Source organism: Loxodonta africana, chromosome 8, assembly GCF_030014295.1.
Source record: "Loxodonta africana isolate mLoxAfr1 chromosome 8, mLoxAfr1.hap2, whole genome shotgun sequence".
NCBI lineage: Eukaryota > Metazoa > Chordata > Mammalia > Proboscidea > Elephantidae > Loxodonta > Loxodonta africana.
Window position 1 is genome coordinate 87992428 of NC_087349.1, and position 26946 is coordinate 88019373.

Genomic DNA, 26946 nt, shown 5'->3' on the forward strand with positions numbered 1-26946 from the left:
GTAGAATTGCCCCATAGAGTTTCTAAGGAGCGTCTGGTGGATTTGAACTGCCGACTTTTTTGTTAGCAGCCATACCACTTATCCACTACAGCACCAGGGTCATAAAATAATACACAGCAGAGTAAGGATTCAAACCCAGGTAGTTTTCTCCAGAGCATTTTACCTTGATGCTAACAAAGCATATGAAAAGGAAGAGGGGGATGTCAAGGGTTTGGGCAAAAACTTTATGTGTGTGAGTCTGTGAGTCTGGAATATTCTGAGACTTTAATGAGGTAATAAGATGTTGTTTTATGTGTAAGATCCACACCAGACATCTTGGCGGGAGACAGCTTTTCTCTGTTTATTTCTGCTGGGTGTCATTTTTCTCTATGAATATTTTTAAAACGCCCCTTCATTTCTGCGTGCTTGAAGTGCGGGCATGCTCATTTCCCATAGGATGAACTGAGCTCAAGCTTCCGGAACAACATTCAGGCTGATTTAAACAATCTCAGAATCACAGCTCCTGTTCCAAGTCACACTCCTATCCCCCAGCCTCATTCACAGCACCCCTCCCTAGGCCAAGAGTGCCCTTTCTACCCCCAATGCTGTAGTTAGGAACCCAATGCCATCTCCACCATAAAGTATGAAGCCCTTTTGGTTTGGATAGAAACAAAAACTATGTTTTAGAGATCCACTCTTTTGGCTTGTTGCATTGAAAGAACTATGTGCTGTTAGAGGACAAAACAGGCCATATCTACCAAGAACTTGAGATGGAATGGGTTAAAAAATGGCAGCACTTTCAAGGGCCAAAACATAGTGCACCTAATCTTTTCATTAAAATTGTAGGAATGGATTAGTTGGAAGTAATATTCTCACTTCTTTCATTCTTTTGGTTTAAAGGATTTTAAAACTTTTCGTGTATAACAGGTAATTTGTAAGTTAAAATTAACAGAGGAATGCAGGTTTCTTGGATACTGTACAGGGAGGTGAAATGGTTGAAGGGAAACTTAACATAGTAATGAAAAGATCAGAGAGAAGTGGACAAGTCATAACAATCTGGTGGTCATGGTATGGGCAAGGGGTATGATTTTTAAAATTTTTTTATTGTTTTATGTGGGGAGAAATATAAAAAGAATGCATGCTCATTTAAAAAAAACCAAATTAAAAAAATAACATGGGAAGTTGATCCCTTCCCCCACCATCCTAAACACTGTAATAGTTGGGTGTGCATTTGTCCAGATGAATGTATATACAAAACCAAAAACCAGACCAAACCAGTTGCCCTCAAGTTGATTCCGACTCATAGCGACCCTAGAGGACAGAGTAGAACTGCACTACAGAGTTTCCAAGGAGCGCCTGGTGGATTCGAACTGCGGACCTTTTGGTTAGCAGCCTTAGCTCTTAAGCACTACGCCAGGGTTTCCATTGTATATACATAAAGTATACATATATTTCTATAAAATCATCCATGAAATAAAGTCACTAATCACATCCAATTGAGTTGCAGCTTACAATTTCCTTCTGCATTTTAACAAATGTGGAATCAGACCATGTATACTGGTTTTTTGCAACTAGCTTTTTTTCTCGATTAATGTAAACTTAACTTGTTTGCCTGTGAACATACGGATCCCCTTTGTGTATAGATTATATCTTTACATGGATTCTCATTATTTAACCATCATTTTATTTAATTTCCACTTTTTTCATTATTACTAAAACAGCACAGTAAATATTCTTGAACACACTGCAGAGGGAAAAATTCCAGAAGTGAGATTGTGGGAACAAACTGAATAATAATAGTGGAAATTCAGAGATGTCAAAACTGCCTCCAAAGCGGATTTACCTGTTCTATTTTGTTAAAACATTTTACCAACAGTGTGAGGATGACAGCATCCACGCCATAACGCAGCCCTTCTTTAAAGTTCTTTTCAGCACAAACTGAATTGTACTGAAAATAGACTTCTTTATTTGAACTTGACAGAGCTTCACCTCTTGGAGCTCAGGCTGGTAAAGTGAGGGAGTCTCGAACGTACACTATGTCCGGAAGCACTTGTGTGTGTCCGAGGCGAAAGGCGGCAGGTCCGGGTGAGGACCCCTGTCCCGCCCCAGGTCAGAGCGCCTGCAGAGCTCCCCGCCATGCGGAGGGGCCCGCACACTGCCTTCTGGAGCCCGCATCAAGTCTTTCTCAGCTCAGGAGAATCCGTTTTGAAGCCTGGGCTGGAATGGGCTCAGAGTCCAGCTCACTGCTCCTTGAGGGTCGAAATTCCTCCCAACAAATACGAATCATTCCATTTGGGGAATCCGCTCCCTCCGACTCAGCCCTCCGCGCCTTTGGGGTTGGGTTTCGCGGTGGGCGCAAAAGCGCGCGCAGCCGGAGCCGCCCTGCCCGAGGGCGCCGCGTCACCCAACACTTGACCGCAAGTTTGCGGCGAGTTTGCGAAGTGTCCAGCCCGCGGCGGGGACTGCCGAGCGCGCGCTCTAGACCTCACCTACCTCCGCTGGGTCTCTGGGTCTTGGCGGCGCGAGGCGGGGCGGGGGGAGACTCGGGAAAGTCCCTCTCGGTGTCTGGGTCCAAGGGCCTCCAGCGACTCGCACCGCTCTGCGCGTCTTCACCTGCCTTGGGTTTGGCAGGACCCGAGACGCCGTGGGATCAAGGCCGCCTGACGCCTCCTGACTCGTGAGTGCTCTGAGGGTTGGTTCCTGTCCGCTGCGGCCTATTCTATCCCCGCCCCCGACTGGCAGGCCCAGCTGTGGATGGAGAACAGGCCGGAGCTCTACCACCTCAGATGGGCTGGGAAGACTGAGGGCAGAGTGGAAGTAGCTGGACTGTGGAGCTCAGAGCAGTCAGCCCTAGTCCTGGCCAGGATGCCACATGGGAGATGCTGTACCCCAACCCTTCGCCCCCCATCTAGTCAGGCTCTTCCTTAGGTCAGTGGACTGCAGAATCTCCAAACGCATAGAGGCCACTTCTGGCCTAGAGTCATTGTTTGCCCCATACAGAATTTTAGAACAATTCAAATGAGTTGCTAACATGTAAAAACACTTGAAAATGAAGCGTCTGGCAATGCTGTCAGCTGGAGCTGAGAATCTGCTACCCCAGTCTTCTCAATTCCCTGATGTGCACATGTGACCTCAAGACCATTTATACTTCTCTCATTTATACTACGGGCCTATTGCTATAGGCCTTGGTGTGTGTCCCTTGCTGGAGTCACAGAATGCCATGTTGAGGGGGCCACCCTGAGAAACAATCCCTTTGGCTTTCCCCTGATACTTGATGCTGTGGATTTGTCAAGGTCGCCCAGTGTGTGACAGATTTGGGATTGGCACCTTTCTCACCGATGAGGGCCCAGAGGAGTTAAATGACTTGTCCAAGGTCACCCAGCCAGATAGTACCACGTGCAGGACTACAGTCCATTGGCCCATTCTCCTGGCTGCCCAGAGGGCTCAATAAAACACAGTCATTGACTAAAGATGTGACATGACTCTGACCTGGGCTCTTGGGCTTTGACCCAACATCTAATCATTGGTTAGACCAACCAAGCTATCGCTGCCTACATCTACATCCATAGAATGGAGGGAATCCATGTGTCTTGCCTTCAGCTTTCAGGCACTGGGTTTTTGTCTTAGAAATTGTGTAAAACTGGGGGCAGCTGCTCTTCATCCTCACGTGCAGTCAGAAAAAGCCCTGGCCAGTACTCTGGCAATTATATCTGAAAGCACTAATCAGATCCCACTGGAAATCAGTTCTTTTAGCCATCAGGGGAACCTTCCCAAACCTTCAAACTTGCTACACACAGGGTGGATAGAAACTAGAAAAGTTAACAGCCATGTGACATGGCCAGCCCTGTCATAATTCTCAGCTCTGTGCCCCATTTTTTTTTTTTTTTAAACTGGGAAGCCAGAAGGAATTGGCTAGACTAGTAGAGGGCTCACAGTGGTGGAGACTCACAGTCATAAAACCAGTACAGGGAAATACAGTGGATGGAAAATGAATTGTTGGAGATAATAACTGTGTGGGAAAGGAGATATACTTCTGAAATGGATTCTTATTTTACTTATGACCATTTCCCATCCAAGACTGAAGCATGTAAAACAGCCCAGAGACCCTGAAGTTTCTCCAACAGGGAAATAAAAGTATGAGGCCTTCATATTAAGGTAGCATATGGAATATCTATCTATAACTACATCAGCTCTTCAAACATATTCCCTTACCCTCCCTCCCCCACTCTCAGCAGTAAGTGAAGAGCTTACAGCGACTTTTTCTGTGGGAGAGACTCGGTTTGGATTTGAAATCAAGAAGGCTTAACAAAACCCACTTCATATGAAATTACCACCGCATTTTAATAGGGTACAAGATTTAATAGCTCACTGAAGGTCTTACAGCAAATTGAGAGCAGAAATAGAAGAGCTGGCTGTTCTCGATTGGTCTTTTGAGAAAGGCTTGTTCATTTTCATTCTATCTCCAGGGACAGTTTTCATTTGTCCTCTTTACACTCTTTGCCAAATAACTAACTAAGGTGTTCTCACTATGCAGGTAAAATGATTTTTTGTAAAAAAAAAAATGTGGCATATACTACCTGTAAAAATATTATAGTTGTGTTCTAGCAACTTTTTCTTTGGTTCAGCGGCCTCCTGGAGGAGGGTTTATTATAGCCGGGAGCTCTATGAAGACGATGTATAATTTGTCAGTGGAAAGTATTACACACACACATATACACCTTTACCACCACTCAGAAAGCTTGGGCAATTTCCTTTTTTTGTGGAGCACTTGCTCTCTCCACTTGGAAAACAGGCTCCTTTATTTCCCATTCTCTTGTAGTCCTTTGGTCCTTCCGGCTCTGTTTTCTTTACCTCTTTGTTCAGGCAAGGGCAGCACAGGTGTATGATATTCTCATTACTTTTGGAGGCTCAGCTTCCACAGGCCAAGAACTTTGTCCCAGACATGGTGCCAGTGAGGAATTGCTCTGGCATCTAGTCTCAGACAACCTAAAATAATCACAGTCCTGGTGGCACAGTGGTTAAGTGCTTGGCTGCTAACCAAAAGGTCGGTGGTTGGAACCCACCAGCTGCCCTGTGGGAGAAAGGTGTGGCAGTTTCTGTAGATTTATCGCCTTGGAAATCCTATGGGGCAGTTTTACTCTGTCCTACAGGGTCTCTATGAGTCAGAATTGACTTGACGGCAATGGGTTTAAACAAGATAGAGGCAGGTGGCTCTGTCATCTAAAAGTCTGGGTAAGGGCTTCATAGTTCACCCATGAGGTCAAAGGCCCAGGTTTTCCACCTTATTACTTTGCCATATATAAGTCAAGGATATAAATAAATAAGCCCCAGACAGCAGAACAGAGGAATAGATAAAGAAGACCATGTAGAGGGCTTATACATTGCTGTCTTTTAAGGAAGGCGCCTGGAATTTGCCACACATTTCTGCTTACTTTCCACTGGGCCAGAATTCAGCCACATGGCTACTCCTAGTTGCAAGGGAGGCAGGGGAATGTGTCTTTAGACTTCAAAACCATGTGCACAGCTGAAGACTGGAAGCTCTTTGACCATGAAAGAAGGGGAAGACATACTGGAGGATAGTTAGTTGTCTCTGCCCAAGTTACCTCTGTAACCAAGTGACTAGCACAGTGCCAGGTACCCAGTGGGACCTCAGTAAATATTATTTAGATTGAATTAACCTAAAATGTCTTTTAAGGACTTTTGAGCCCTTCACCAGAAAGATTAACTAGGCTTAGACACCAGAAGCTAGAAGCAGAAGAAGCTGGTGAGAGGAGATTAAGTAGTTTTGCTTAGCTTTAAGTCAGCTTTCTTCAGAAGGCATTTCCTATCTTTGTAAGTTATTACCTCAATTTCCCAACATTCTATTGAAAACAATGTCCAACCTGGCTTCATCCTTTCGTTTCTTACACATTCACCCCCCACAGATATCAAAGGAAGTTCCATCTCACCAAACAGAATCTCTTCCATCTAAATAGAAAAGAGACTGGCAGGAATAGCTCTCACTTGGCAGTTTATAGTATTTGTGGCATTACACTAGTGACGCAGGCACGGGGCCAGGGTGGTCCTCATAAAATTGTGAAGGAAGTGAGCTGTCTTAAACCCTCTCATCTCTTGTTTTCCTCATTTCCTCCATCCTGCCTTCACACCTCTACCCCAGCCCTCCTTTCACTCATTTTCATAACACTGGTAAAGTGTTAATGGATCACTAAGGCCTGAGCAGATAATAGCTTAAAATGCGACTCCTCCCAGAAGGGCATACTCCATAATAAGCAGAAGGAAACCTTTGAGTCCAAAGATTAAAAGCTAAACACTGTAAACTGATGGCAATAGAGCTCTGTTTGGGCCAATAACTACGTGAAGAAGGGAAGGCGGCTATTATTCACACCCATTTTACAGGAGAGGCAACCAAAACTCATGCAGGTTAAGTGACTTGCCAAAGTCCACTAGTGATGGAGCCAGTAATGAAACCCAGGTCTATTTGGCTCTGAATATAAGTGTATCTATTCCAGACATGGGGTTCTTGCTTCACTTATCCTCCTTTCATTCTGTGAACTCATGGAACTCCCTTTAGCTCACAATCAGGAAAGTAACACACCACAATATGAATAGCTAACATTTATTGAGGCTTCTATGTGCTAGACAGTAAGGAGCCTCTGGGTGGTGCAAACAGTTAATGTGCTCGCTGTTAACTGAAAGGTTGGTGGTTTGAATCCACCCAGTAGAACCTGAGAAAAAGTCCTGGTGACTTTTAAAAAATCAGGCACTGAAAACCCTATAGAGCTTCAAACCTTGAATCAAAATTATCCTGTGAAGACACCTGTAAACTAAGTAACAGTTTAGCTCAAAAAGTAAAGATTGTCACCCTTGCGTATTGCGCTTTTTTATTTAAAAACAACAACAAAAAATTATCTATGTAAGACCAAATGAACAACGGGCTATTTTAAAGCATAGTTGAGAAGGCTGGAGGGCAGGGAGTTTAAGTCAATGGGAGTGAAACAATTAGAACGGAAATAACCAGAATATTGACAGAATGTGAAGAATGTAACCAATGTCACTAATCATTTTATGTCTAGAAACTGTTGAATGGGAGTGTGTTTTGCTGTGTATATTTTCACCACAAATGAAATAAAATTATTTAAAAACAAAGAAAATCCTATGGAGTGTAGTTCTACTTTGACATACATGGGATTGCCGTGAGACAGAATTGACTCGATGGCAACTTTTTTTTTTGATGTGCTAGATACTCTCATAGATACTAATTTTATCCTTATATGGCCCCATTTTACAGATGAGGAAACTTCAAGATATTAAGATATTAAGTTTACAGATGAGGAGACTTCAAGATATTGAGTAACTTGCCCAACATCACACAGCTAATATAGTGAGTAGCAGAGATGGAATTAGAACCCAAGCAGTCCTTGAGTCTGTGCACTTAAATCATTATACTAAATTGCCGCTATAGATAAGAAAGCAATGATTGTGCATTATTATTATTACTTATGGATCATCCACCTACAACTTTAGTCTACAGTAAAGGGAAAATTCCATTCTGAAATTAGACATATCTTGATTTTTATCTAACTATCCCAGTGAATCGATGGAGTTGCAGAAAGTACACAGGATTGTAGATGCCACCTATGACTGCACTCCAAAGATGCCAGTCAGATAATTCTTTATTTTAGTTTTGCATTTATCAACTCCATATTTGTTGAAGTTCAAAAAATGCAGGCATGCACCCTAGTTTTGCTATGTAGTTACTTATTTCTGGGCAAAAGTTAGCACCATGTAGGGACGGGGGTAGAAACATGCTGTCCCTGGGCACTGCTCACCCTTGCTTCACCACTGCTGGTCTCAGTCACCAAGAGTGTAATGGTGAGGAAGCAAAATCACGCACATAGTGGAATGAAGCAAGGTGGGAGAAGGGAACAATAGGGAGCTCACATTTATTTAGCATCCACTGTAGTCCAAACACTGTATGGGGGCTTTCCACTAGGCATCTCATTTAATCTTCAGAACAGCTCTGAGGTAAGCCTCATTGTTTCCCTAACAGCTGCAGATCCTGAAATTTTGGTCTGCCAAAGGTCACTCTGGTAAGTGCCAGAGGTGAGGTTCAAGCTGTCTGTCTGACTTCTAAGTACATGCTCTTGACACAACACCAATCGTCTTTGAAGTCACTAGAAAGCTTGACTGGTAAGTTTGGGAGCTCTCCTCAACCACTGAATCTATTCTCATATCAGCTAGGACCATCTTCCATCTTCCCAAAGGGCCTTGGGATCTGTCTATCCCTCCTGAACTGGGTCTACTTTAGACCAATTCCTTGATGCTACTCTTCTGCTGGACCAGAAGATCTCAGAGTCCAGATCCATAAGGCAAGTGGCTTTATGGCTACTGCAATCATGGGCTTTCTAGTCAGATAGTCCTGAATCCTCTATTTACTACCTATGTGACATTAGGCAAGTTGCTTAACCTCTTTAAGCCTTAGTTTCCTCCTCTGTAAAATGGGAAGACCCACATCTCCTGCTGAGGGTTGTTATGAGGCTTACACGAGAACTTGCATATCACATACTCAGCTCAGAGCCTGAGCACATGGGTTTTTTATTTTTCTGTTGCCTATATTGGGAAACAAGAGGGTTGTGATGAAAGGAAGTTTCCAACAAAAAGGAAATTAGCCAATTTTTGGAGTTAATCTGGCCCTTCAGTTGCTGAAGAGCTGTATTTAGTATTAAAATTGTGACCTGGTTATTTCCACTTGTGAATTGCTCAAGCCCCTTTCTCAAGACTTAAGACCAGGGCAGATTTAAATCTTGGATCTTGGTTCTTTGATTCTTTCTATGCAGGGTTTCGAACTGGTCTGAATGAGTTCAGTCACGGCCAATGAAGCAAAATTGGAACAGACCCGAGTTTTTTAGATTTGGGCGAAGCAGAACAGTAAGCGGAACAGAAAAAATTACAGGTCGAAGCCCTGGAATGGGAGACTCAGAAGTGGCGTAGTGAGCCCTTTCAGGAGCCTGATGTCAGATATTGGATTATTTCCAGGACTATGGACAGCAGCACACATTCAAAGCGGAGCAGTAGGACCCCATCTTTGAGGGAGGCACCACTGTTTCGGACTCTGCCCATCAACAGATTTGGTTGCTATGCAACGCACAAGCTGCCCTTGTTTTCTAACGGGGGGATTAAATTTCCAGCAGGGCTTTGACCTGTAATTTTTCCCATTCCACTTTATCCACATCTTAAAAATTTGGGTCTGTCCATGTTTTGCTTCGTTGGCCATGACTGAACCTGGCAGAACAAGTTCAAAGCCCTGTTTCCATGTCTATTTTAAAACAGTGACCTTTTTTTCCTTTTCTAATTCTTTCCAAGAACAGTAAGGCTGACTCCAGAATAATTAGGAAAGCATTCCAAGGTTGACATATTGCCAATAATAGAAATTGTAAAACAATATTTAAGTCCATTATAATAAAACCTTTCACTTAACAGTACATTGTTATGTATACTTGTAAGTTGTTGGTAGCATTTCACAACTGTCTGTCTTTGCTTTGGATGTTGTCTGGCAGTATTGCCAGGTCTTAAGGATGTGGCAGGGACTACCAAGAATTTACTCATTCTCCCCTAGACACCCTTTTAACTCAGTACTGAAGTCACTCCTGAAGTTCACCCTTCAGCCAAAGATTAGACAGGCCCATAAAACAAAACAAGACTAAATAAGCACACCAGCCCGGGGGCATGGACAAGAAGGCAAGAGGGGACAGGAAAACTGGTAATGGAGAACCCAAGGTCAAGAAGGGGAGAGAGTTGATGTGTTGTGGAATTGGCAACTAGTGTCACAAAACAATATGTGTATTGTTTAATTAGAAACTGATTTGCTCTGTAAAACTTCATCTAAAGTACAATAAAAAAATGCACTCATTCTGCAGAATACTCTACAAAATTGATATTTTTGCCCTATGTGGAGACTGAGACTTTGATCCTTGTTTTGCCCCTATGACCTTGGTCAAGTCCTCTGAACTCTCCCAATTTTGGATTCCTCAACTGGAAACTGGAAAGAACAACTTCTGCCCTCCTTACCTCATTAGGATCCTGAGAAGTGCAGACAAAATGCTGGACAGGGAAGTGCTTTGGAACAACCTAAAACTACTGGACAGATGTTGAGGATTAATATGATAATTCATGAATATGTGTCTGAAGTGAGAATGAAAAAAGACCATAAAACAAAGAAGGACAAAAGGTGTAACTGTGTTCCTAGTTTTGCCATTCATTAGCTGAGTGATCTTGGGGGAGGCCCTGAATTTCTCTGGGCCTCAGTTTCCTCATCTGTAAAATGGAGATTATAATAATAGCTGCTCTTTCTATTTCATATAACTTTTGCATCAAATATGGCAGCGGGTGTAAAAATGTTACCTGAACAAAAAAAGACCATCCAACTGTCCAACTGTTAATTATTATTCTGAGTAGTAATGCCTGTAGAAGTTGCAGTATTCTTCCAGGGCTTAAACCAATTCAGACACCTTTGGAAATGAAATAAATCCTTTGAGATCACAGGCATCACCTATTTGCTTCCACAGGCAGTGGTTAAGTTTAATGAATAGGAGCCTGGCCTCTAGCATTTCATACTGCTGGAATTCAAATCTCAGCTCTACCACAAACAGGCTGTGTGATTTTGAGCAAGCATTTAACCCCTAAAAATTTTTTTTGACCTAGTTTCTCCATCCATAAGAATGAGGATGATGATGGTAGTTATAGTTACTTACCTCATGGAGTTATGAGGATTAAGAGACATAATATATGCAAAGCATTTAGATTAGTACTTAGTACACAGAATATATTTATTCAAATAAAACAAAAAAATCTGTTGCCACCAAGTTGATTCCCAATCATAGTGACCCTATAGGTCAGAGTAGAACTGCCCCTTAGAGTTTCCAAGGAGCACCTGGTGGATTTGAACTGCCCACCTTTTGGTTAGCTGTTGTAGCACTTAACCACTACACTACCAGAGTTTCCCACAGTATTTATAGCTATCTTTATTCTTGGATATTAGGTGGAACCTTGGCTCCGTGCTACCTAATTTATAACTTTTCCTGTAACTTTAACTTATTAAATAGCATCCCAGAATATGGGATAAGAGAAAAATTTGAATAAAAAAAGTATCTAAATCTATAGCTATATGGCTCAGGCCTTTTTGGCTCCTGCTAAAGTTGTTTGCTTTCAATTAGCCATAGCAAATGCCTAAATCACCATCTTGAAATATCCTAAAAGAAAACTATGTATCTCAGGCTTAAGACCCTGCAGACAGGACATGCACGCCAGACCCTCTTGGGTACCTGTCTATAAAAAGAGTAGCCCTAACCAAAAACCCACTGCCGTCAAGTTGATTCCGAGTCATAGCAACCCTATAGGACAGAGTAGAACTGCCCCACAGAGTTTCCAAGGAGGGCCTGGTGGATTGGAACTGCCAACCTCTTGGTTAGCAGCTGTAGCATTTAACCACTACACCACCAGGGTTTCCAACTATAGCCCTAGGGGCCATTAAAAAACAAATCTGTGGCCATCAAGTAGACTTACAGCGGACCCTATAGGGCAGAGTAGAACAGGATATCCAAGGTGCAGCTGGTGGAATTGAACTACCGACATTTTGGTTAGCAGCCAAGCTCTTAACCACTTCCTATTTCCATGCCTCAGATCAACTCACCAATGACTTCCAAGGCCCTTCTCCCTTCCATTCCATCTGTTGCCCAGAAGGTTGGGAGACAGAGGTACAGGTATGCTGAGAGAGAAGATCTCCCCTTCTTTTCCACTTGCGATCCAGAAAGTCAATCACACAGCAAGGTCTCCCACCCTATTTGTGAGAGGAATCTCTGGGTAGGCCAAGCTTTCCACTCTGTTCCAGCTGCTGCGGTTCCAGTGCAGGTTCTAATCTGCCATTGAGTGAGGCAGGTTCTCCACGTCCTTACACAGTGGATAAATGAAAGGATGAGTGAGAAGCTAAATCGGGTAATGACATCATTAGGTAATAAGTGCACAAGGAGGTGATAAAGTGGAAAGGACAGGGGTGAACAAACGTGAGTAACCAATACATAAAAGGTGCATAAAGTTCTGTACTAGAGGTTAAAAACAAAAACAATTTAAGCTTTTCAGGCAGAGCGGAGAATCATGAGAACTTAGAACCTCCCCCCGCAAAAAAAAAAAAAAAAAAAAACACCAAACCAAACCCGCTGCCATTGAGTTAATTCCTACTCACTTAGAAACCAGAATGATGAAACTCACAGGGCAGTAGTTCTCAAATTTGACTGTGCATCAGAATAACGTGGAGCGCTTGTTAAAACGTAGATTGCTGGGCCCCACCCCCAGAATTTCTGATTCTGTAGGTCCGGAGTGGGGCTTGAGAACTTGCGTTTCTAACAAGTTCCCAAACGCGTGGACCACACTTCAAAAACCACTGAATTGCTGCTGCGAGGCTATCATTGTTTGTAAATGGGCCTCAGAACTAAGTACGGCCCAGGAAAGTGGCCTGAGGGCTGCGGAGACAGGGGTGTCCAGGGACTCGCCGGCGCTTTGGTTTCGTGCTCTACAATAGGGTCCACGCGTGTGTTGGCGGCCTGACTGAGCATCCCAGCTGACCTGGGAAATTCGTAAGGCACTCGCACCCATATGGCCCCCCCCACCCAGGCCTTGACGGGTTGGAGTTAAGGGTTTGGGGACTAGCGCCTCAGTAGAGAGCGGCTCGCCGCCTCGGGCCCACACCCGCTATTTATTTCCCTCCCTTCCAAGCCGAGGCTGAGGAGCTGCGGGCCCCCCATTTATCCTCTTCTCGGATCCAGTTCTGAGGACTGGCACAAAGGAAAGGGTGGGAAATAGGAATTTGGGATTGCCGCCCCCGGCAGAGTTGCGGAATCCGAGCCAGCGAGGAGCCAGGGACTCGCCGCGGCTTCAGCCTCTGGCGGCCAGCAGTGGGGGGCGCACCAAGGCAGCAGTTCGGGAGCTGCGCTTTGTCACCGCGGCCGCGTGAGGCGCAGGGGGTGGGGGAGAGAAGGCATAGAAAGGGACCATGGGGACAGGACGGGGCGGTCGACCGGCTCGCAGGCCAGAAAGGGACGCTCATGGGACTGCAGGCTGCATCTGGCACGGCTCCGGGGGCAAGTGAAGGGACCGAGACGCCTGGCCGGGCCTGTGCGCGCACTCCTGTTCTGGGCCAGCGAAGACCAGTCCTCTGGGCGGATAGCCCTCTATCGCTCCCTCCACTGCAGCAAGCCCCTGCTAGCTAGTATCCCACCCTCCAAAACCCACCGCCTAGGGCACATAAAAAAAAAAAAATGTGCACCCGCAAAGAATCACTGTCAGGCTTTTTGGCCGCGAGCGCACAGTCCCTCCACGTCGCGGCGCCCTGAGGCCCTTCCTGCTTGTTAATCACCCTTCTCAGAGTGCCCCCGCTCCTCGAAGACTTACGGTAAAGGCGCCAGTAGCTTCTAGCCAGTCGTTCACTGCAAGCCCTCAGGCGCAGGAGTCCTGGCCACCCCCCCACCGCCCCGACGAATCCGGGAAGGGAGGCCCTTGTCCAGGCTTTTCAATCATACCCAAGGCACTCCACTTCTGGGGCGCAGCGCTACCGTCGGAGCGAGAATCTGGCCTTTGGAGGCCAGACGACTTGGGTTAAAATTCCGGTTCACCCACTTCCCAGCTGTGTGACCTGGGGCAAGCTCTTCAACCTTTCTGAGAGTTTTCCTGCTGCACAGCGGGAATGACTGTACCCCTTCGGGGGGCGTTGTGAAGCTCAATGAAGTGAAGGGGGCAAGTCTGGGTCCGGCGGCTCCGTGAAATCAGTCCCCGAACACCTTACACAAGGGCTTTGCCATTAGCTCCGACTCGCCCAACAGACTGGACTTCCTCGCCTGAGGGGTGGCGGTGGGCAGCTGTCCCATCCCACACCCTGGAGATCCACTCCTTGTCCCACCCCACACCCTGGAGATCCGTTCTTTATCTGGTGCCGCCGAGTCACTGAGTCAGGCAAGACAGAGCGGGGAGAAGGGAAGAGGCTGCGGCCTCGGAACCGGAACCGAGAGAGACAAACAGAACACGGAGAGACTCACAGAGAGACCGGGACACGGGAGGGAGCATTAACGGACCCGTCAAGTCCAGAGGAAAGATCCCACCTGGATTTGGGCCCCGGGAACCCTTGGTTGGGCCACCCTGATGGGCACCCCAGTGGGCGATTTCCCTTTTCCAGCGCCATGGTGAGGATGGGTAGGCCACTGCAGGGAGAGGGCAGCAGGCTTGTTTGGCTTTTGGGCTGTCCTAGTGCTTGGGAAAGGTTTGCCCCTGGACAAAACAAAATCCTAAAACTGATTTTCTCCGGGCATTTAGGGAAGGAACTTCATAGTTTACTTGACTCTGTGATAATAACTGACTTGTTCCCTGCTCTGGAGACCCCCTTATCCTGAGAGGGTAGCCCAAACCAAGTTCTGCCTTCCAAGGAGAAGATACCTGGCCCGGACCTAGACATTTTGCGTGGCAGGTGCAGATCTGGGAAGATGTGCCCAGGCCAGGGGGCAGATGTGGGCTGCCTGGCCTGACCCTCAGGTTCAGTCCCTTGGGTCAATCAATTCTGGAGGACAGTTTGAGGGAGACAACTGCCATATAAGGGAAAAATACCTGGGTGAGGCTACACCCCCTTTCAAATTGATCAGGTTATAGTGCCTGGGGTATGGTGGCCCTTAAGGGGTTGTAGGGGATGGGGGAACCTTAGAAATGGAAGGCCAACTTCAGTGCTTCTGTGCATTTTTCTGGGGAGAAGGCTGACAGATAGGTGAAGAGGCTGTGGCCCACAAGAGGTTAAAACTGGCAGCAAAACCCTGGTGAGTCCTGCCCCTTTCCAGAAAGGTACTCAGGGCCTCATGGTTCCTGATGGTCAAAAAAGGACTGAGTTTTAACTCTTAGCATCTCCAGAGCCCCTGCTGCAGTGGCATTCCTGATAATTCAAGACTTACGCCCCAAAGACCCTTCCTACCTGCTCGGGCAGACCAGCTGGTCTCTTCTCTCCCACAGTGGCATCACTCTCCCACTGTCCCAAAGGAGGACAAGGCTTGGAGGCCTTCTACAGGACTCACCTCAGTTTCCAAATGGTTTAGAGGCATATTATTCTTTATTCTTCTTTCACGTCTTTAGTGAGTGGTCAGGGGTTAGTTGCCCCCTCCAGAACTCCATGCCTGGTGCCTTTCTGACAGCTCAGTTGTGTGAACTTGAAGTCAGAGGGAGGAGATTGAATCCTGACTGTCATTTTTGTTTGCACTTCCTCTCTCTGTGCTTCAGATTTCTCAGCTGCAATAGGGTGATTCGTAACATCTTCCACAGAGTCTGTTGTGAGGTTGAAAAGAACAAGCATATGTGAAATGCTTAGAACAGTGATTGCTCTTATCGGTAAGGTTCCCAGACTTGCAGCTGGGTTTGTCTTTGGCCTCCTGGGAAAGCATGGAGAATGGCAGGGCGAGGACAGTTCAAGTGTGCGGGCCCTGAGCTTTCTAGCCATGCAGATGCTTCTGAGTGGCAAAAGGCAGGTGGGCACCCTCTCTAAGGGGCCTCTCAGCCCCCCCTAGATCCCAGCCCAGGGCTAAAGCTTTGTGAAGGGTTGCCTTACGGAGAGGAAAGGCACTCACTGTGGGTGTTGAGGCATTGCTGAAGGACATGGAGGGATAAGGTCTCAGAAGGAAGACTGAGCCCAGGTCTGATGTTTAGCCACGTCCTGGCCGTTTGAGTCAAGACCACTGGTGTCCTTAGGAATATGCGAGAAAAGTCACTGCAGCCAGAAGAGGCCTGTCAAAGGACTGTTTCGCAAATTAAATGAGAAACGAGTGTCAGTAAGCATTATAATGAAGGCAAATTTCAGGATAATAATGGTGAAGGGAGAATTACTACCATTTCTGCTGGGGGGGGGGTGGTATCCAGGCCTTAGCATGTGCGGGTGTGGGGAGATAGTCCAGGTTTAGGGAATTGCTGGTGGACCAGAACAAACCCGCGCTGGGCTCGTCAGGTCGGGGGCTTGAGGCGGGACAAGCTTCGAGCTTGGGAGGGTCCTCCGGGCGCTAGTCCTGCCCTGGGGCCTTGAGCACCGGAATAGGCCAAAGATGGGCGTGGGGATGTGGGCCCCCGGGGTGGAGGGCAGTGCACACCACCTGAACTCGGACCTTCAGGAGGCTGGGCCCTAGGTGTGGCGGTGAGTGCGGCAGTAGGGCTGGTGGGACTAGCAGAAGGCGGCAGGAGTCCGGAAAGCCCAGAATTCCAGAAGCCGCAGGTCCTGCCGGTCTGAAGGAGAAATCTGCCGTGGTGGCCGCCGCAGCAGTGCGCCACCACCCACTCCCTGTGCAGGCTCCTCTGCCCACCAGAGGGTGAGCAAGGGGGTGGGGGGAGTGGTGCGGCCACGAGTTCCCGCCGGAGGAAGCCCGGCCTCCGGGCGTCGGGGATCCAGTGTACCATTCCCCCAGGTGCGAATCTCGCGGTACCTCTGGGCGCCTGGGTTCCCAGGGGGGCTTCGGCGACTATCAAGGGCGGGCAGGGGGTCACCAGAATCCCGCTTCCCCGATGACGTCCCCAGCACTGGAACTTCGACGGCCTGGGACACCGCGTGGAAGAAGACTGAGGGTCCAAGATCAGTATCCATGACAGCAGGCTCATGCTTATTGTTTAAAAGTAAACTTGTTCTCTTTGTTCAGCCGTTTTACTAAAGTAAATGCCAAAAAAAAAAAAAAAAAAAAAAAAGAAAGAAGAAATTACCCCTGGTCAGATTGGCTCCCCGGAACCCCAGCCCCCTGTCCCAGGTCTCCTCGCCCTTTGCTTTGGGCCGGGGCACATGTGTGCCGTTGTGAGGCCCTGCTTCTGGCTTGGAAGGGGCGCAGGGCCACACCGATCGCGCTCGAGCGGGGCCAGCAGGCCACTGAGCAGCCCCCACCCCGGCGGCGCTCTCCAGAGCCGGGTTTTCTTGGGAAGCGGATCGGCCCCAGCGGGTCAGCACATCTGGTGGCCTATGCCTGGCTTCTTATTGCATTTAAAGTGACCGGCGCATCTTATCTCATGGCGCCTTACCGGGGTTACCACCCACCCACGGCCCAGCCTAGCCCAGGCGGAAGCAGAGCCGCGCAGGCTTTTGAAGTCCCCAGAATTTCAATCTGAGAGGAGCCGGCAGGACCCGAGCCCGCCGCCCCCTGAGGGGGAGGGTAAGGCGGGCCCTCGGGGGAGGAGGAGTAGACAGGTTGCCTCCCCGCAGCTGGAGGCAAGAAGCGTCTGGGGCCGAGGCTGGACCCCACTTCACTCTCCTCTTTTGTGGGGCTGTCCTGGCCTCGGTAGCCGTGGGCTTTACTTCCTCTGAGAATTTACCTTCAGTTTCCAGCCGTGTGGTGAATAACCTCCAAGATACAGTGATTATGATATTAAAATACCTCTCCCCAAAGACTGAAAATGTGTTCTTATTCAGTCCCCTTCTCCTTTTTCCTTCCTTCTGTTAAAAATCCGACCTTTATCTCACCTCTCTTCATCTGATGTTGATGAAAGATGCTTTAGAAAGAAGTGACATTTGATAATTTTTTTTCCTCAGGTGCTCCGTCTTGGGACTTGGGGTGCAGTAAGACCCCAAAGACTGGGGAAACGGAGTCTTCTTTGAAAAGGGGGGCAGGAATTAGGGGAGAGCTGGGGCAGGAGTTGGAGCCCAGAAGAGGTAGTCTCCTTCCAGGAGAGGCTGCGTCCTTCCCTAGGACACAAGAGGAAGTCCCCTTGTAGGGTCAGACCCCAGGTGTGGCAAGTAGCCCCCCTTGATCTCTCAATCCTATTCCTCTTTCATCTTGCAGGGAAAACCCAAAAGAAAAGAGGATCAAACGCAGGGCACTCCTATTGAATGCAAAGCTGGGGGCGGGGCAGGCGAGCAAGAGTCCTTCTGAAGATCTAGTCTGAAGAGGGGAGGGTGGGAGAGCCCTAGTACAGTGCTGGAAAGGGTGGTTGGCCGCGGCAGCCCTAAGACCAGGCGGGAAGGGCTCGACTTTGATAGGGAGGAGAGAGAACAAACCAGGTGTTCCCTCAGACTCAGGCTGCCTGAGGGGTGGGGGGCGTGCCACAGTCCTTCACAACTCGGCATTACAGCAAAAGGCTCTGGGGTTTGATCCTCGAACCCACCCCCCACTGCTTCTCTCAGATCTTTAAAATATTCCCCCGGATTTGTAGGCTAGTAGAGTGCTCAACGGAAGGTGGTTTAGGGATCCCGAGGGAGTGGAGATGTTTATGCAGACCCTACGCCCCTGATTGCCTTGCCCCCCACTACCTGCTCCCAACCCCAAGGACAGGATAAGTAGCATCTTCTACTGAATTGGGGGATATGTCAAAAGCGGGAGTGGGGAGGAGCTTTTGTTGCTTCCTGAACCCCTTGCTTCTTCCACTCCCCTCCTATAACCCCAACATAGGAAGACTGGGGGGGGGGGTTAGGGAGAAGAGTAGAGAAAAGGAGGAGGAGGAGAAAAAAGTGGGAGGAAGAAAGGAGACAAGATGTAGTGGTGAAGGGACATTGGAACATTTGTTTTAGAATCTCGGAAGCTGGGTCTGTGCCTTCGGATTGAGAGAAGGAGGGGAGCGGAGCAGAGGCCCTTTCCCAACCGGCCTCCCGGGGCTGGAAGTTCTGGGGAGGGGGCGGAGAAAAGGGAGTTGTAGGAGTGGCAGAGCGGAAAAGACACCGGCCGCCTCCCGCCCCCAGCTAAGTGGGGAGAAACCCAGCCACCTGCCCGCAGGGACACTCCAGCTCTGAAAGAGCACGGAAGGCGTGAACTTCCTAGCCGGTCCTAGTCTGCCTTTCCTGGAAGAGCACCTGAGAGGGAGCTTGTGGCTTCCCCTAGAGACATCATGCTCCTCAAACATCCTCTCCCTCCAGTCCTGCGAAGGAGGTTCCCTTCTGTCCCCCAAAGATTTCACAGAGACCCGGGCCAATTGCTCCTTGGGGGCATTTTCTGTGACTTCTCTCTCTTCTATCCCCAGCGCCACCCATTTTTGGAGCGGAAAACCGCAGTCCCCGGGCAGGGGCTGGGGGGGGGGTCCTATGAGTCAAACCCCTGCGAACCTCAAAGCCTTGTGCTCAGGCACTGTCAACCCCTGCGCTAAATCTCCAGGTGCGAGCGAAAGCATTCACCTTACTAGGGGCCTCCCGCGCCGCTGCCGCCTTAGGGGCCGCACTGGCCAGGGCCTCCTCACTTGCAGAAACCTGTTTCCGGGAGAATTCGTTGACTCTGAATAAATAGCTTAAAATGCAGACGGAGGGGGGGGGGGAAGGCGATTCAGACGCTGTCCCCACCCCACATACCTGTAGTGCGGGCGAGGTCCGAGCAAACGGGAAAGCGGTTTCTTCTAATAGCAACCTGGAGATCTATCAAGCTGGGTTGTGGAAAGCTTAAGGTCACCTGGTTTGGGGGGCGGGGAGATAAAAAAAAATCAGTGAACACTGAGTCAGCAGCCAAGGCGGGTCTTTGGGGGGAAAAAATTAAGGCATTTGTCTTTAGCCCCTTGGGGGAGGAAAACAGCAAAGTTCTCTTTTGGCTCCCAGGAGGAAGGACCAGCTGGGGGTATGGGGAGGGAGGAGGAAGAGAGAGGAAAGGACACTCCAGGCTCACGCTCGCCGGACAACGGGGGGGGGGGGTACTTTTTTTTTCCGGTAGCTTGTAAAAAGACTTCGGGGCCGGGGCCCGTATCAGGTTAGCTCACCAAGGGCAGCTGTAATAATGGCGAGACAAGCGAAGCTTGTGGGTCAGCCTTCAAACTTCTAAAATGCAGTTAAGGATCCTCTTATTAGTGTTACATCAAGGCACCAAGAAAACAAAAGCCAAAACAACAATTAAAAAAAAAATCAAAAGCGTATTCGATGACCAAGTCTCGCCGCCCTGCGGAACTGACCGCGCCTTAAGCTCTCTTTTCTTTCTGCGGAATTCCATTTGCATCCCCTCTGCCTGGGTGTCTCCCTCTCTCAGTGTTTGTGTCTCTGTCTGTTTTCACACTCTCCTCCCCATTCGAGCGAGCCCCACACCTGGCGCATCACTGCCGAGCCATTAGCTGCGGGTCTCCTTTCATCTTCGTTGTGGCAGACGTTTCTATTTATCCACTTGCGCTCGCCGAGTGGCGTCACCAGCGGTACTGTAATGACGATTGCAGCGAGAGGATGACAGCTTAGAAAGAAGAGGGCAATGGGGCTTCCTCCCAGAGGCGGTGCGGCACAGAGAAGCGCTCGCATCACAAGGTGACCCCAGCTCCCAACCGCCGCCGCCGCGGTCACCGCCAACATCTCGCTTTGGACGCTCCGCGCCCGCCCTGCCTCCCGGCCTCTCTTTCTCCTTCCAGCAGCCAAGACCTGTCCGGCCACTGGGGACCCAGGGAGCCGGGGGTTAGGTGCTCACTGGGGCTTCCTCTCTCCGGAGAGCCCCGGAATGGAGAGCCGAAAGGACATGGTTATGTTTCTGGATGGGGGTCAGCTTGGCACCCTGGTTGGCAAGAGGGTCTCCAATTTGTCCGAAGCCGTGGGCAGCCCTTTGCCCGAGCCGCCCGAGAAGATGGTACCCCGTAGTTGCCTGAGCCCGCGGGCCGGCCCTCCCGCCGCCCGGGAGCGCGGCGGGGGAGGCCCGGAGGAGGAGTCGGTCGACGGATTAGGTGGTAGCGCGGCGGGCCCGGGCGCCGAACCGCGAGCAGCCGGGGCGGCAGTCCTCGGCCCGGGTCCCCCGGCCCCTTCTGCAGACAGCCTGTCCGGCCAGGGGCAACCCAGCAGCTCGGATACAGAGTCGGATTTCTATGAAGAAATCGAGGTGAGCTGCACCCCGGACTGCGCCACCGGGAACGCCGAGTACCAGCACAGCAAAGGTAGCCACCGCGCCCCTCCACTCCCCGGGCCTCCCACCACGCCTCAGCTCAGGCCGGGAGGGAGACACTCCTTTCTCCCAGGGTAGGGTAGCTGGGGGGAGCCACCTGAGAGATTCTCCCCTGCTGTATGCACCCTGATGGGGGTCTCCTTCTGCACTCTGGCACTGGCGGGACTGAGGGTAACAGCTGTACCCTGGGAGAGGGGGGAGACACAAGCCTTGAGCTTGAGGGGGGTTCAAAGAGCACCCCTAACCCCCCAGTGTTTTGAGGGAATGCTTCAACTGAGCCGGGAAGACACCTTCCCCGGGGCGTGGGCAGATCAAACGCGGGTCCCGGCAGTTTGTGGCTGGCGGGGTGTAACACGCATCTAGGCGCGGAAGCCTGGAGTCCATAAAGGACCGTAAAATCCGGGCCGGCTGGGGCGGCCCGGGTGCTGCGGCCCTCCGACTAGTTTGCACGTCGGTCAGAGGTCCAAATTACCTTGTCACTTCCCGGGCTCGGTGGCGCCAGGTCGGAAATGGTCCCAATGGTCTAATTGCCTTTGGTCTCCGGTTGCATTTGAAAAGGCAGAGCTCGGGCCCTCCCCTCTCCCCTGTCCTTCCTAGTCCTACTTATCCATCCAAAGGAAAAGGAGCTGCAGGGGGCTGGAGCCCCGCCCTTCCCTGGGGTACGCCCAAAGCGGGGGGGGGGGGCTGTCACACTGATTCAACTGGAGAACCCCTCCCAACCAGGGGCTAGTGGGAGGGGGTGAACGGCTGGGGAGGGTGGATGAATAGCCCAAAAGGGAGTTTTCCTCCTTCTTGCCAATAATCCCCCTCAAGGGGGTGGAAGATGGGAAGAGAGAGCCCACCCGCTCTCTGCCTGTCAAGGCCTTACAACCCACTAGAAGACACTCTTTCACAAGGATGTGGGAGTAGGTGGGAAGGGCCTTGGAGGGAAGAAAGACCACCCCTTGGCCTTGGCAGCCAACACCTTGTAGCACACCCAAACCCAACACTTAACCACCTTATCCACTCAACCAAACTTTTACCATAATATGCCTTCAGAACAACGTGAATACCACTCCAATATGCTATGATAACAGGATACTCAAACATGCACTCCTATACCACCCCTGCAGTACAAGCAACCCAGTACTCATTCCCAACCCTGCACTGGCAGCCTGGCACACAGATGAGCAAGGAAACGAGGTGCTTGCCTGGCACCCAGCAAGGCCCTAAGACCCAGAGTTCATAACACTCCCGCACACAGGTTCACTTCAATTGATATGCCTGTCGGACATGAGCACACTTGCCTTGCCCACATCTGCCAACAGTGAGCTAGACGCTGCACCTTCCTGTGCCCCAGGGCGGGGGTGGGGGTGGAGGGCGGCTGGGGGCCTCTGTACCCAGGAGGCCTTAGACCAGGGCTCCCAACCAGCATCCTGGAGGGCAAGGGCGTCCCCAACCGCTTCCTGCGCGCAAGAGAATGGCAAGCCTACCCTCCCTTCCTCATCCCCGGAGTCTACAGCAGCCCAGCAGGGGCAGTGACTGAGCCAGGTGGTGGGGGTGTTTCTTTTCCGCTTCGCGCCCACACCCCAGGCCTCCAGCCCATGCATACCAAATCAGCGGCGTTTGTGTCTCTGTGTGTGTGTGCACGCGTGTATTCTGGGCTCCCTGCACAGGGTCCGGCTCAGACGCACTGGCCGGCAGTCCGAACGGCAGCGGCGAGGCCTCCAAGAGTAACGGCGGCGGCGGCGGCGGCGGCGGCGGCGGAGGGGGTGGCTCGCAGGGCACCCTGTCCTGCAGCGCCAGTGACCAGATGCGCCGTTACCGCACCGCCTTCACCAGGGAGCAGATCGCGCGGCTGGAAAAGGAATTCTACCGGGAGAACTACGTATCGAGGCCGCGGAGATGCGAACTGGCAGCCGCCCTAAACCTGCCGGAAACCACTATCAAGGTATGCATGGGCGGGGGGTGTCCACGCAGAAGGAAGTAAATGCCAACTGCACACACACCCTGAGCCGAGCCAGGAATATGGGGCTGGGGTCTCCTTGCCACCTGGCAGCAAAGCCGAAGACCTCCAAGCAAGTGACTTGCTGGGTGCAGCAAGTCACTCGGTGTAGACTCCCCCCACCCATCGCTAGGCAGGCACTGCTGCCATGCAGATGACCTGTCCAATTCTTAGCCAAATAGGATGGGGGTCAGCGTGGCACTCTGGTTGACAAGACAGTCTCCAATTTGTCCGAAGCCAAGGGCCTTTCAGCCATGGGGGTGAAAAGGAAGTGCCCCAAACGAGAGTGGACGGAAGGGATGAGTTTCAGGGAATCACTGCGTGGTACCTCTGACCAGCCTCCTAGTCCTCTCACTCTTTGCAGGCCACACCGAGTCTGGCACCCCAGAGTGAAGGTGGGACAGGGGGCAGGGACTGGAGTCACTTCCTGAACCTCTCAGTGGAGGGATTCTGGCTCCAGATGGTGGTGGTGGGATCTCCCGCCCTGCAGGTCTCGGCCTTGGCTCTTCCCTGGCTGCGGGCATTGTCCCCTGCAGTGGGACAGGACTTCTGGGCTTTGGGCCTCTGGGCCAGGTCCAGGGCCAAATCTCCTCGGCTCCTCCCTCAGGTGTGGTTCCAGAATCGGCGCATGAAGGACAAGCGGCAGCGGCTGGCCATGACGTGGCCGCACCCGGCCGACCCCGCCTTCTACACGTACATGATGAGCCACGCGGCGGCCGCGGGAGGCCTGCCCTACCCCTTCCCGTCGCACCTGCCGCTGTCCTACTACTCGCCCGTGGGCCTGGGCGCCGCGTCCGCCGCCTCTGCTGCCGCCTCACCCTTCAGCGGCCCGCTGCGCCCGCTCGACACATTCCGCGTGCTCTCGCAGCCCTACCCGCGGCCAGAACTGCTGTGCGCTTTCCGCCACCCGCCGCTGTACCCGGGCCCGGCGCACGGACTGGGCTCCTCGGCCGGCGGCCCGTGCTCGTGCCTCGCCTGCCACAGCGGCCCGGCCAACGGACTGGCGCCCCGGGCCAGCGCCGCCGCCGCCTCGGACTTCACCTGTGCCTCCACCTCCCGGTCGGACTCCTTCCTCACCTTCGCTCCTTCCGTGCTCAGCAAGGCCTCCTCGGTCGCACTGGACCAGAGGGAGGAAGTGCCCCTCACCAGATAAGGGGCCGCCCGCGGGCTACCGGCTCCAGGACGCCCGTGGGGGCCCCCCGGGGACTCAGCCAGCGCCCCTCCCAACCCAGTACACAGAGGGCAAAGGGCGGCAAAGGACCAGAGAGACACTGTCTCGAGGGTAGGAGGACTGGGAAGCGGCGCGTTTGGGGAGCAGGACAGGGGATCCGGAAGCAGAGGCTCAGAGAGCGTCCTCTGGGGCAGCCGCTCTTTGCTGTTTGGACCTACCGCCCTTGACCCAGGTTGAGGCCGTGGCTCCAAAGCTAAATAAAACTTAGCAACAACAACCGATAATATCCAGCTCCTTAGCCCCTTTCCCACCCCACACCCCTTCCTCATCGGGGACTGACTGCTCCCTCCTGCCAAGGCCAAGCCGGTGCACTGGAAAGAGAAATTGCTGTCTCTTCGAACAAAATGCTGTGTATGCAGAGCAGGTAGAGATTAATCTTTGCGAGCTTTTCCAAGGTATGGCAAGGGGCTCGTGGATGGCAACCCAGCCATCTACTGGAGAGACTGAGATGATTTACTACGACAGAGAATCCTGCCACTCGGCTCGGAATCTGGGGGCTCTCTCACCTTCCTGGAGCCTCAGTTACACAGCATCTTCTGGTTGACCAGCACCTGATCTCCTCTTTCCTCCTTCCCAGCTTCTTGCGGCATCTCATCTTGCAACTCCACCCCCATCCCCACACACTTTTTGTTTGACGTTGCCAGGGAAGCTGCTGCTGCTCCAGGGCCCCTTGGCCGCTTGTGGGAGGCCAGGCCTCTTCTCCAGAGCCCAGTGCACACCCTGATTAGCAAGTGATGTGTGTGAAGAGGGTTTTTGAATGTTGAATGTATAATAATAATCACCACACGGCTGGCCACCGAGCTAGAGCTGAGCTGTTAACAAGGCGCCCAGGGAAGAGCTTAGGGAGTGGGGACCTCACCTCCCTCCGTATCTGGCGGCAAATTAGAGAGACCATTTCCATCCTCTGCCCCTTACACCTTCACTTCACCAGAAGCTTTCCAGGTTTTCCCTTTGCATTTGGCATTTTACATCCTTCTTCTCATTCTCCTCCCCGTTTTTCTAGAAGTTGCCACTGGGCTTCACTTTAAGCTACCACCACCGGGAGCCTTCTGGCCTTGGGGGACCTTGTCTCTCCCCTTCACCAGGATTTGTTTGAGGTCAACCCCCACTCCCACACTCATTCTTGCAGTCAGTGTTTGAGGGAGAGGAGAATTTGTACCCCCTAAAGCAAGCTTCACCCACAATGGGAAGGAGTGCTTCTTTCTGTAGGGAATGAATCTGATTTGGTTTGGTTATCCTTCGAGCCCAAAGAATTTGCTGTTATGATTTGTTAACCATATTGCAATAAAAGCTGGACATGATTCTCAACTCAGCATTTTTATTTTTTTGCCAAAAGGCAGCACGTTGGCTTTTTTTTTTTAATTTCTAGTTCAGCAATCATGGGCTTGGGTACAGAAGGACCAAAGAGATGAATCCACAGAGTCCCCAGGCCCCTGTTGGGTATTGGATGGCTCCAAATGGACATTGGGTGGAGAAGGCAGGCTCTGAGCTACTCTGGGGTGTGTGTTTCCTCAATTCTGTGCATGATGGTCTACCTCTCCATGGTTGAACCATCCCAGGCTCACCTCTGTGGTTATTCCTCCAGTTGCTCCAGCCCTTTGAAGAAAGGGGTCCCAGGGCTGCTGGCTCTGTGTGTCTTGAATCTACTCCAATCCATCATGGAGGCTAGGGGGGCTGTGGCAGAGGAGCTTGAGCTTTGCAGAGAGCTGGGTTCCAGGGCCAAGCTGTGTCTGCATCTGAGGGTGGGAGGGTAAGGAGGGAAGGAGGGGGGAACTCCCGATTGGGGTAAGAGGGTCCAAATTTCAGGTTGAGGCCTCACCCCTAGGATGGAATTCTAGGTGGACCAGGGCAAGGGGGCACCCACAGTGTTCACCCCAACCCCTTTGAGCCAAACCTGGCCGCTCTGGAGTCCCACTCAAGCAGGGGAGTGATGGGTGCCCTCAGCAAGGTGGGGAGGCCAAGGGATTGCTGAATGCTGAGGGTTCTCTGCTCATGTCTCCACCAGCAGGTGGGGGCTCCCTCCTGCCTTGGGCTCCAGAGCAAACACTCCTGCACTCAGTGGCCCCTGCCCTCTCAAGCAAATCCTGGCACCTAGGTTTCCTGCATCTCACCCCCATCCCCACCAGTCCTGTGTGCTCCCTCCACCTCTGGGAAGCTCCTGGGTGCCAAAACCTGGCAAATTTTGCAGTTTGTTCCATGTCAGGCCAAGATTGCTTGCGACAGGTAAATGGGCTGCGGGTTTCTGTAATGCCAGGCGTATTTTCAGTTAATGGGGAGGGAAAATGAGGTGTCTGCAGCAATATTGGAAAGTACAAGATCGATGATTCGGCCTCGTGTCCAATCAGCAGCCTTTAATTGACTGTATTTTCTGGGTAATTGAGCCTCTCTTCCTCCAAATTGAAGTGGAAGATATAACAATACATCTTGTCAGGAGGAATTACTCATTACTTCATAATGAAATTTCCCTTTTGCCAAGGTTTGCGATTTGGTGCTAGGCACCACCTCCACTCCTCCCCCCTTTCATAAAAACACACTCAGCCCAAGCCCACCCACACTGGGCAACCCTATCTGGCCTGACAGGCTCCATTTTGGTGCAGTATGTGTTTGGGGGAAGGGTGTGAGATGACCATGAAGAAGGCACTGCCTCTGACTGTCTTCAATCTCTTCACCTGTAAAGCCAGAGGGCTAGACCAGACAACAGGGCCTGACGTGGTGTTGTTTTCGTTTTTCAACTTTCTAGTTGCCGCTACTCAGCTTTGCCCCATATCACTTCCATTTCAGAAGTGGGCAAATGGAGGCCCCGGGTCTCAACAGCTGTTAGTCACAGATGCAGCTATGAGCTCTGGGATCCTGCTTCCCCTCCCTCTCCCACTTTAGGTCGG

The 26946-nt window shown here is 50.9% G+C and overlaps 1 protein-coding gene across 1 annotated transcript; it reads left to right on the forward strand.

Moving 5' to 3' along the window:
* The first annotated feature begins 20414 nt into the window (after positions 1 to 20414).
* EVX1 (even-skipped homeobox 1) lies at positions 20415 to 23986 on the forward strand. The gene is made up of 3 exons (XM_003407053.4): positions 20415 to 20841; positions 22505 to 22779; positions 23441 to 23986. The coding sequence occupies exons 1-3, from the start codon at positions 20415 to 20417 to the stop codon at positions 23984 to 23986; spliced, it is 1248 nt and encodes a 415-aa protein (XP_003407101.2).
* Positions 23987 to 26946: the final 2960 nt, after the last annotated feature.